Below are 12,208 nucleotides of genomic sequence, written 5' to 3'. Positions count from 1 at the left end.
GTGTGATTAAAATGAGAGAAAAACCATTGCAGAAAGGGTGAGATTTTTAATGAAAATTAAATTTTAAAAAGGCTCTAAATTATAATGAAAGCGAGTTCAACAATGTTGATCAAAAGTGAAAGGTAAAGACACATAGTGTGATCAAAATGAGAGAGAAACATTGCAAGAGAGCTCAGATTTTTATGGAAAAACGAACGAAAAAGGCTCGAGAACGCTCAGCCCCCGAGTCCACCGTCGGCCGTTGGGCATGCGGTAAAAATTTCTAATAACTCGCTCGAAAATGAACGTAGAAAGGGTGTAAGCTGGTCACCAGCTATCTGGATATTGAGGCACTGACACGTCGTGCCAAAGTCATAGCGTAAAGCTGCGGGTCTAAATGCCGTTAAACGCGCTCCTACCGCCCGGCAAGCTGGCCACCGCTCTGCAACCAAGTTGACCGTGAGACGCACTGTGAAATATACATTTATTAATTTTGAGTTAGGTTTGCATTCATCTTCCGTTAATAATACTTAAAATCAGAAATATCATTACAACACGTCCAAATAGGCCTACCGACGGCACCAGTGGGGTGCAAAGGGGGTTGATGACCCCAGCAATCAATCAATCAATAAATATATATATAAATCAGTAGCGTATACTGAGTCCAAGATCTGGGCTATCTCACTATGTCACATGGTGCGAGGCTATAAATAGAAATGAATTTACCAACTCCTAAGAAATCAGGTTGCCAACTCCTAAGATATTAGGTTGCCAACTCCTAAGATATCAGGTTGGAAACTCATAGGAAATCAGGTTGCCAACTCCAGATCGATTTTCTCCTGAATTTTATTTTCTAGACTTCAGCCTTCGCAGATAGCCTATCTAGCCTAGAATATACGCTCCTGGTATATATACAGGGTGTCGCAAAACTCTTTCAACAACGCTTGGGTGCTGGTAGATATCATAAAAACAAGTAACTTTTCCCTATAAAGTTTACCTCGGAAGCGCTTAGTTTCTGCGCTATAAGCGCTTAAAATCTATCCTGTACGTATGCAACCCAACACAGCAAACGCTTGCTCTGACATAACTACCAGGGGCGCGAGGCAGGGTTGCCACTAGCGTTCCTCGATAAGAGAGACGACTTGAAAACAACAACCTGGGAGTCTTGCCTGAGCAAAATCCAAAACATTAATGATACTTGCGATGTTGTAAGAAGCATTGACAGTATTTATAAACTGACCAAGACAAATAATAAGCAGACTGAAATTCAAGATTACGTACTCATTCTAAAATATCTCCATAATTGATCGATTCATTTGGTTTATTTTAATTTGCTTTTATGCCACCTTTGGCTAATCGCGAAGATGAGGATGATAGCTATGATGAAATAACAAATGACACCATTGTCTAGGCCAGGATTTAAACCGGAGACACCTGGCGCCTTAGCGATCTTTGCTAACAACATCACCACGGAGTGTTTCGTGTATCATGCAATATCAACAATTGCAAGGGACACGTAAGATAGGGGAAATCCACGAACGAACAAATGTAAACATGATGTGTTTGCTGCCTCGTTTCGAACACGCAAACTGTAATGTTATTACAATTTATTTTAAAATTTTTCCTATCTGTGCTATCGTTATTGCTAATCGTGTTCGTCTCATTAGGCATCCCCGATGGCGCAGTGGTAGCGTCGTCGACTTGTAATCAAGGAGTCCAGGGTTCGATACCCTGTGGAGGCACAAAGTGGTTCGGATTCCACTTTAAACTGTAGCTCCAGTCCCAATTAGCCTTACTGTGCATAAAATGGACTTAAAACACCCAATCAATCAATCATAAGGAAATAATTGCAAGGCTCTTTTAATTTAATGATTCATTGATTGATTGATTTGCTTTATTTTACTTCACTTTTTGTGCCACTTTTGGCTAATTTGCGAAGATGGGGATGAGTGATGATATGATGAAATTGATGAATGGACACTCACAAACATTCATACCCAAGCCGGGATTCGAATCCAAGACTCCTGGCATCGTAGCGCGATGTTCTAACCACTACACCACAGACGCCGACTTTCAATTTAATGAAAAACGTCGTTTAGACATGAACAAAATTCACACATTAAAACTAGTGCTTATTAAGAACCAAAGCCAAGAAATGCATACTTATGTCAAGCGCTGAACTGTAAAGGGCACTCGTATTGCACATTTGCGCATTATTTACATTTGTTCGTTCGTGGATTTCCCGTATCTTACGTGTCCCTTGCAATTGTTGATATTGCATGATACACGAAACACTCCGTGGTGATGTTGTTAGCAAAGATCGCTAAGGCGCCAGGTGTCTCCGGTTTAAATCCTGGCCTAGACAATGGTGTCATTTGTTATTTCATCATAGCTATCATCCTCATCTTCGCGATTAGCAAAGGTGGCATAAAAGCAAATTAAAATAAACCAAATGAATCGATCAATTATGGAGATATTTTAGAATGAGTACGTAATCTTGAATTTCAGTTGTCTTGGTCAGTTTATAAATACTGTCAATGCTTCTTACAACATCGCAAGTATCATTAATGTTTTGGATTTTGCTCAGGCAAGACTCCCAGGTAGTTGTTTTCAAGTCGTCTCTCTTAACGAGGAACGCTAGTGGCAACCCTGCCTCGCGCCCCTGGTAGTTATGTCAGAGCAAGCGTTTGCTGTGTTGGGTTGCATACGTACAGGATAGATTTTAAGCGCTTATAGCGCAGAAACTAAGCGCTTCCGAGGTAAACTTTATAGGGAAAAGTTACTTGTTTTTATGATATCTACCAGCACCCAAGCGTTGTTGAAAGAGTTTTGCGACACCCTGTATATATGGAGAGAGAGAGGGGGGGGGGGTACTGCAGATAGAGTCGGTAGGGTGTCTGACTGTCGAAAATTTCCCTGCCTTGTCCTCGCATAAAGCGGCCCTGGGGCTCAACCAACCTCAAATCATTGGGTACCTTGGGGCAACACTGGGGCGTAAAGGCTGGAGAGAGATTCGAAAGGGGCTAAAATTGTAAAGGTTGCATAGCTGCTTTCTAGGGGTGGGGGCGACATACACAATAAGATATTTTGCATATTTAGAACTTTCCATTCTAAAAAATGATAATCGGGGGCCATTTTAAGCTGGTTTTTCCCTAGTTCTTCACTGCTTTTTTTGTTGAAAATCTTGTTTTTTCTGGAAATTTCCGAGGGATATAGCTCCATCAGTTCCTTGTGCGTGGCTTACAGCAAGTGTGAACCAACACCTGTGTGTTGAGACTGCAGCCTAAACCTTCTTTAGTAGATTTAGTAATAAGTTGAATCGAAGCTGAAATAGAGCCAAAACCAGAAGCTTGTTTTTTTTTTTTCAGATCCTCGGCAATTTGTCTCCTCTTTCTAGTTCCGAGTGTGGGTGAAAGTTTCTGAAGACACCCGATTGTCAACCTCTTTTGAGTCCCGGATTCGATATCCGGTATAGGAACACAGTGGTTCGTTCGGAACCCACTTTAAACTGTAGGTCCAGCAGTGGCGTAGCAACATAGGCGCGAGGCCCCCATCAATTCTATAAATTTGAAATCTCAATGTGAATCGATATAAAATCTTCATGGATACGTCAGCAATTTATCATATTTAAATAATAATAATAATAAATTACTGACGAAAATTATATTTCTTAATTTCATTCGCCCTAAAAATGTCTTCCGCTATTTCCCGCGAGCTGAAATCTAAGCTGTAAGACAGGCCCGTACCCAGCGGAGGGGCCATGGGGGCCATACTCTTTCGAACTATGAAATATTATAATGTGAAGATTTAAAAACCTACGAAAATGATATTGACGATTTTTCAGATTGTGTAAGAATTTTGATTTCGTCTTTTCATGGATTGTTTGTGGAGAGAGGCAGGCTTCAGAATTCTGCAGTTTGCAACATTGAGTATTTTTTTGTTGTAAAACCATTGACGCAAGTCTACAAGACATCCCGATTTAGTCGCGACAGTCCATTATTTTTAATATTTTTTCATTCTGCAGTCGTGTTGCGAGAATATTTCGTTTTTCTTTTCGTTAACTCACATTTGGACATGTTCTTCACTTTAATAATCATTGCTAATACGCAGTGGCGGCGATTGGGTTCCAAAACTAGGGGGGCAAGTTGCCAAAACTGGGTGGGGAGGGGGCAAAGACAGTTTTCTTTCCCTCGTATATAGGGTTTAGCATAATGCAGGGGCAAAAGTGGGGGCTAGTGCCCCCCTAATCGCCGCCACTGCTAATGCGTATCATTAATTTATAAATATATTATTTTCTATTCATAGATTTATCATGGCTGTTCAAATGTTGCTGGTATCAGAAAATTTAAAAATATTAAAACAATGTTAATTTGCAAGACACAGTACAATACTTGTGAAAATTGAAAGTAAACAATAAGCACCAAACTGTACGCCCTGTGACAACCTTTGTCTGTAAGTGACTGTGTTGCTGATTGTTGAATCGGGGGGGGGGGGGGGGGGGAAGGAATGGAGTTGATTTTTTCCCCGTAACTTTGGACCATAACATTGCAACTCTACAACCGTATAGACACTAGCAAAGATAATACGTAGTAGGCAAATTGTTCATCACAATTTTCATTCTGTTTTTACTCTGCATCCTGTATTGTTCTAAGGGTTGGAATTCTCTTTATGCGAAGCTGATGTTGACGTCTGCTAAGCGGTGTTTTGTTTAATCCAGTATCATCACACTGTGGAAAACAGACTGAATGAAAATTGACGTAAAACTACCTAGCTCTATCAACCCAACATCATTTCAAATCTTCCCTTCGTTCCACATTTACGTATCTACCTACCCTTTATTATTATTATCCGGGAATCCTTTATTGTCGATTTCATTAGAACATCATTGGATTATTGAGATGGGTGATGCCGCCTAAGCCTAATCTATGCGGTGAAAACTAAGAATAAATTGCCATCACTTTAAAGCTAATGGTAATAGCAACGCCCCCACCCCTCCAACACCTAAAATTACTCTAGGAGGCACTTTATGCAGCCTTCGTTAATCTAGCTCCTTGAAAGTCATCTTTAACTGTGTTAATGGTGAAATGTAGCTCTTTTATGCACATCAGATTTGGCAACACTGCCAGAATAGCCGTATGAGGCGAGGAGAAATGCATTAGGTTTGTGGGACCATTATTTTATTCGTTCTCTCGGGAATATCAAACATCCAATGACGTAGAAAAGTACATGAACGGAAAAAGGACACGTTGAACTATGTCATAGTAGTAGGAATAGTCGAGACTCACATTTGATTAAGCCGTAACTTGAAGTTGAAGTCGATTTCCCATAAGGAATACATGGGATTCTGTAAATACTTATTAATCATATTTTTCAAACATCGTTCTAGCTTACTAATCAACTTGGAAAACAGTTCCCGCTTGCAACATCTTGCATACTAAACCCTTTTTTAAATAGCAGTGTCCAATCCGACGATATTGAATTGTCCCTCCTCGCCTTAAAGTGGACTCAAACAAACGTACGGCAATACAGAGTTCAATAAATTACAACGAAACGCTTGGCAATTGCTCGATTTTCGAAACATTAACTAATGATACATTTGGTACATGTGTTATTAATGCTTCGAGCTAACTGTATGTAAAATCATAAAAAATGAAAAAGAACAGAAGTATAGTTAACGTTGTTCCTTCAAATATGAACAGAGTCGGAATGAGAATAATGGAAGGATCCCGTTGTTGACTGTTTTACCAGATGTTTAATCCTACACCTGTTTCTGTGGGCTCCCGAAAATCCTGAAGTAGGTCAATCCGGCAACGGCGCGTCACTACCAGAGCGGGTGGTTCCACGCCGGTTGCTAGCGCGTCCCGACTGTAAAACACGTATTTCGCAGATTAACGGGGCACAGGCGTCTAGACAGCCAGTACAATCCTGTGTCGGACTTGTGTCCTGTCCATGTGTGTTTGTGATTATCCTTGCATCAACTTTCATCGTATCACCATTATCATCTTCATCTCCGCGATTAGTCAAAAGTGGCAGAAAAGCGATGTAAAGTCAAGAAAATCAATCAATGAAACCTTTTGAGTTAAAAGAAAGTTTTCAGTGTGCGTCATCATAAATGCTAGTTTTCCACCAGTTTTAAGTAACAGCTCGTCGTCGCCTTGTAATCAAGGGGTCCCGGGTTCGATACGCGGTGGAGGTACATAGTGGATCCACTTTAAACTGTAGGTCCAGTCCCGATTAGCCTTACTGTGCATAAAGTGAACTTAGAACACCAATTCAAATAATTAATTCAAGTTAGTAAAAGCTATGTAATCTACGGAAACGACTTCAAAACAAGTGCAAAAAAGAGCCAGATCTGGACCCAAAAGAACAGAGTTGGCAACAGTACCTTTGATTTCTTCATCCTCTCCCCTCCTGCCGAACGCCAGCAAGTGTCGTCTGCATTCGAGTGTTGCCATACGAGAGAACATTATTAATTTCCTTTCATCACAATAACAAGCTCGTAAATTCAAGATTGCGAACCAGATATAAAATGAAAATCGTTGCAATTTATAAATAATATTCTCTCTACTCCGTTACATACTCCCCTTCACCCGCTAGCAGGATCAAATCTTCAGATAGAAGGTGAAAAGAAAAAAAATGTTCGATTTGGCAACACTGTATGAAACTGGCATACGCGACCAGAAAAACAAATACATGTTGGGCCTGGGGTGTTATACAAGAGTGCAAGATATATTTAATCCGTGTCTGTTTACTTGGTCTTGTTACCATGTTTTCAGCAACAGACCTTCCGGTCGGATGAAACTCTGTGATAACGGAATCTAAAATGACACAGCATTTTAAGCCAAGCTGTTCCGGTGTGGTGGCTGCGGGAACAATAACACTGCATAATTTGTGAACCTGCCGTGAACACTGTGATGCTCTTCAAAACTATTTACTCCGGTTACCGTGTAGTGTGGCGCCGGTGCCTGTCTAACATGGAAAACAACCACCCAGTGGTAACTGTGAGTGAAGGCAGCCTACGAGGAAAAGTTCGTCGTACTGCCAAAGGAACCACTTTCTACTCATACCAAGGAATACCTTATGCCAAACCGCCGGTAGGCGCTCTTCGTTTTCAGGTAACAGCACTTCAGCATTTGTTTGCAATTTTTTAGCTGTCATTGTAAGTGGCGGGTTAACCTAATTTCTTTGGACAGGTGACAATTTATAGGTGCTGGCCATGGGCGTCCGAAAGGGGGGGCAAGGGGGAGGGCGTGACCCCCCTGGAAATTAAAGTGAACCAGAAATTATGTATTTCACTTATAATTTCTTTTTAGCCACAATAATATGTGTTAATTATTGCATGAACACCATAAATTCAAATGTAAGCAATGTTTTTTTAGGGAACCATACTATTTTGGGGGAAAATGTGCCTTGTTTGCCGCCCCTGGAAAAAAAATACCTTCCTTGCCCCTCCTTGGAAAAAATCCTGCGGACGTTCATGGCACTGGCGTAGCCGGGGAAGCTGATGGGACTATACCCCAAGTCGAAATTGTTAAAAAGTTAAAATTTCAAATAAATGCAGTAAAGAACTCGAGAAAAACCAAAGTGGTAAATGCAAACGTCTTAAATGACACCCAATTTCCATTTTTGGTCTTGCACAACTTTTGAAAATTATAAAAATGTAATTACGAACAGTGGCGTTCCAAAGGGGTTTGGGGGCAAAACACTACTTTTGGTTCGGTATTTCTAAGAAAAAGAACATCAAAGGCAGGAAAAGATGGTAAAATGAGGGCTGACTACTAAAGAAAAAAAAGTGAAAATCCAGGCATGCCACTTATTGCAAAGTAGCTATTTGTTTCCCCTTACCCTTACCCTAGAACACAGTTGGGCCTCCCAGATGGCGCAGTGGTAGTGTCTTTTGCCTTGTAATAATTAATCTGTAGGTCCAGTTCCGATTAGCCTTACTGTGCATAAAGTGGACTTAAAAAATGCCAACTCACCCTAGAACGCAACTATAATATCCACATTTATAATTCCAGCACCCCCTTTCCCCCTAAAAAAATTTCGTAGAGTGTAGTGGGCACATTCATCTGGAAGGATGGAGAACCTATATTGTGGAAGGGGATGGCCTTCCTAGAAATGAAAGTCAATCTGAGTTATACATTTCACACACATAATGTCATTTGTCACAGCTTTTGCATTAAGGGACTGACGATTACAAGATACAGTCACAGGTCCCCCCTGGAAAATGAAAGACAACCAAAAATTATATATTTCACACCCATAATTTTATTTCATCCACAATAATATGTGTTAATTATTGCACGAACATGAAAAAATCATATTGAAGCAATGTTTTTGAAGGGTTTAAATATATTCCTTGTTTGCCCCTCCCTGGAAAAAATCCTGCAGACACCTATGGTCACAGGTGACAGTCAGTGACATGCCCAGGATTTTGAAAAAGAAAGGGGGGAGGGGAGATATGTATACTATTTTTAGTAGCCATCGTTTCCTGACTTTGAAATTCTCACAGGAACATGATAACTTCAAAGTGAAACAGTGTTTGGAAAGAGAGGGGGCAACACTATTTGGATGAGAACATGCTTTGCTTGCTCACCCCTGGATAGAATCCTACGGATACCAATCGTTGTAATTTTAGAGATATCACATCATCGGGGTTGGATGGCAGAGGTGCGTTAATTTTACTGTCAGAAGAGGTGAGCACAGTCAACTTTGTTTTAGACCAATGGGCAGCAACTGAAGTGGAAAATGCTAGCTGGGTGGTGTTTGGTCCAGCCTTGGGGTTAGCTGAGGTCATGGGCATCCCCAGAAATTTTTGTAGGGGGGAATCCAAGCTATGTATAAAATTTGAATAGTAGAAATAATAATGATAAAAACAAATATTAGCATGTTTATGGTTATTATTATATAATAATAACAATTATAAAGTAATAACATTAAAAAATATTATTCCAATATTATTGTTATTTTTATTAGGACTTTTCTACTCTACGGACCTTCCCTCTTCCCCTCTGGATGCCCATGGCTGGGGGATGCTCCTATGGTTAAAAATAGTGACAATGCTCTCTTCGAGCACTGCCAATGTGAGGAATCCCATCATTGGCGTACTCAGAAATTTCATAAAGTGGAGGAGAGGGAGATTAATGCTTTATTACCATTTTTTTTTTTTTTTTTTTTGAAAATCTGGTTCAAAGGGAAGTTCATCCAGAATTTTCCATCTGGGGATGTGAGAGTAAATTTAGAAATTTAAAAATAAAAGAAAGAGCCTTTGTGAAAAATTCTAGGGGGATTTCAATTAGAGATCAGTGCCTTCCTCCACCATAATGAGCACCACTGATCCCCATTTACTTGTGTGCTAATTGGTAATTTATCCTTCATTTTAGATGTCTAGGATGGTCAATCATCCCCCCCTTCTCACCCAATATGCCTGTGGTTGCCTATCCAGGTTGTTAGGAAATATTTCATCCAACCTACCCTAATGTGTATGCATCAGGTTGTTTTAAGCAGTACTAACCTGAACAAATTGTTGTTTTTTTTTGCATGAAATTTAAAATTATTTATTATTCTAAATATTTTTTTTATATTTGTAACTAATGACAGTCAAGTTTGCTGAAGTTTGATTTTTTTTTTATTTATTTATTTTTATTTTTTTATAAAGCCTCCAGTGCCTTATGGACCATGGGAGGGTGTACGAGATGCCCTAAAGGAAGGCCCATCTTGTCCTCAGATAAACATGTTAAAAAATAAGTATGAAGGAAATGAAGACTGTTTGTACCTGAATGTCTACACAACTCAGGTAAGCATCATTTATTTTTTTATTTATTGTATTGCATTTTTATATCAGTGTACTTTTCATGCTCTAGAACTTCCTGCACATACTTACAATGCAAAATAAATACACAATTTAGGACAAAATACATATATTATCCATGAAAAGTCTGGAATGTGTGTGAAAATAACTGGAAGAAAATTATGTATTTACATCTCAATTATGTGTATTTCAAGTAATTGAAACAAAAATTCTCAAATATGATTAGTATTAAATCTTTGCAAATGGTTTGTAAGAACTTTCGTTTCTTCAATGCCTGAAATTCTCAAAATTTTGCCTCCCCAATGGTGCAGTGGTAACACCATTGCCTTGTACTCAAGAGGTCCCATGTTTGATACCCATCGGAGGGACATGGTGGTTCGGATCCCACTTTAAACTGTAGGTCCAGTTCTGATTAGCCTTTCTGTGTATAAAGTGCACATAAAGCAAATATTCTTCCACCCATCTCGGTATTTTGAGGTACTAAATATGTCTTTTCCAGCATATTTAAGAATTTCAGCCATTCTAGAAATATTTAAAATTAATTAGTAACAAAATTTACAAAATTTTCAATAATAAATTTCTATAATTTTTTTCATATCTTTGTAGAATGATGCTGGAAATTTTTGGTTTCATCAATGTTTATTATAAATATTTTGAATGAAAAGTATAGCTGGTCTGCTTTTGAGCCACGAATCATGCACTTCTTCTCCCACATGGCAGTCAGTGAAGATGATGATAAATAAGTGTTTAAAATGTACAACCTTTGTCAGAAAAGTTCCAGGACTGAGCTCGTAAAAAATAATTTATTCAACTTAGGAAGTAATGGTCATAGGTCTTGTCAAAATAATTCCCTCGGCTATCTATGCACTGCTGCCACCGTTTTTGGAGGTCATGGAAGCAAGCAGAGAAAGCTTCTGGGATGCTTCTCAGCACATCTGTCACAGCTGTTCGGATTGCTGCAATATCTTCATGACACCTCCCTTTCAGCTGCATTTTCACACGGGCAAACAAAAATAAAAATCACACTGCGACAGGTCAGGTGAATATGGGGAATGTGGTACAGCAGGAATACGATGCTTAGCCTGATGTTCCTGTACTGATAAAGCAGTATGGGGCCTTGCATTGTCGTGCAATAAGAACCACTGCCCAGATGCCCACAAATCAGGACGGCGTCGCCGAATTGCTTGACGCAAATGTTTCAGGACGTCAGTATAAAAGTTTTGGTTTATCGTTTGTCCTTCAGGCAGGTATTCATGGTGCACCAAACCTTTAGCATCAAGAAATGCAATCAACATTGTCTTTGTCACTCTGGAATCGTCTTCCACTGAATCTCTGCCCTCCCGAAACCTTTTGTGCCATTCAAAGACACGGCTTCTCGATAATGCCTCATCACCATATGCTTGCTGTATCATATTCCATGTTTCACTAGGGGTCTTCCCTAGCTTAACGCAGAACTTAATGTTAACTCTCTGGTCTGAATCCACGTCCATCACGTCACCCGTGTAACTTCCAACTAAATGCGCCAACAAGCCGAACAGTGTGTTGTTAAGCACAACCCTGCCACCTAGTGAGATTACATGGACACACTTCCAATGCCATGTCTGTTCAGAACACATTTCAGGTAAATGAATAACACCCATTACTTGTGTTTCAAGATCACAGGTAAAGAATAAAAAATCAGTCCTGGAAGTTTTCTGACAAAGGTTGTATATGTTGAGGTACATTATATATATTCTTTGAATTGAAGGCCCCTGGAGAAAGGCAAACAAAAGATGCTGTCCTGTTGCTCATTCCTGGGGGAGCTTTTATGCACGGGTCCAGCTCCTCGGATCAGTTTGGTCCCGACTACTTCATGGATGAGAAAACTGTATTCGTCTCCTTCAATTACAGAGTTGGAGTTCTTGGTAATTGTGAACTAAATTATACGCAATATTAAGTTAATGAAATTATTTTGCATAATTATTATGCTACTTTTGGCTAATTGCAACAATACGCACGAGTAATGATTGGATGATATTGGTGACAAGATCAAAAGTTGATCACTTGGCATCCTCGGCCAACAAGGTGATGGTTAGTGAACTTTAATTTTTTTCATAAGATAATCAGTGGCGTAGCATGGACATTTCGGGTGAAAACGCCAAGTCCGAAAGAAGGGTCGGCCCTTTCTTGCTTAATAATTTACTTGTGGTATTAGTCGCCACAGGTATTGTTTATTTGCCTGAAGTCAGCTGGGTTTTCAATAAAACATCATCCATGCATGTTTTAGCTAGAAAATCAGATGCCTCACTATGCCACAAATGTTTTGAACTCTGGTGTTTTAAACCATTTATTTATATGTTTCTGCATGACGCAAGTCATTAAAAACCTACCTGAATCACAAGCGCCTCTGAATAACAGTAGACGTCATTGTTGTGGATG

At 39.6% G+C, this 12,208-nt stretch overlaps 1 protein-coding gene across 1 annotated transcript in view; it reads left to right on the top strand.

The window, feature by feature from the left end:
- LOC146000153 (uncharacterized) overlaps positions 1-12,208 on the top strand; it is a 72,318-nt gene that overhangs the window by 40,451 nt on the left and 19,659 nt on the right. The window contains exons 11-13 of the mRNA XM_083137494.1: positions 6,860-7,094; positions 9,638-9,775; positions 11,538-11,694. Coding sequence (XP_082993620.1) covers positions 6,860-7,094; positions 9,638-9,775; positions 11,538-11,694 — 530 coding nt within the window. The remainder of the gene's footprint in view (positions 1-6,859; positions 7,095-9,637; positions 9,776-11,537; positions 11,695-12,208) is intronic.

Source organism: Lepisma saccharinum, chromosome 16 (genome assembly GCF_977018435.1).
Source record: "Lepisma saccharinum chromosome 16, izLepSacc3.1, whole genome shotgun sequence".
Taxonomy (NCBI): Eukaryota; Metazoa; Arthropoda; class Insecta; order Zygentoma; family Lepismatidae; genus Lepisma; species Lepisma saccharinum.
The sequence above is the reverse complement of the archived record's forward strand: the minus strand, read 5'-3'. Positions and strand labels throughout refer to the sequence as shown.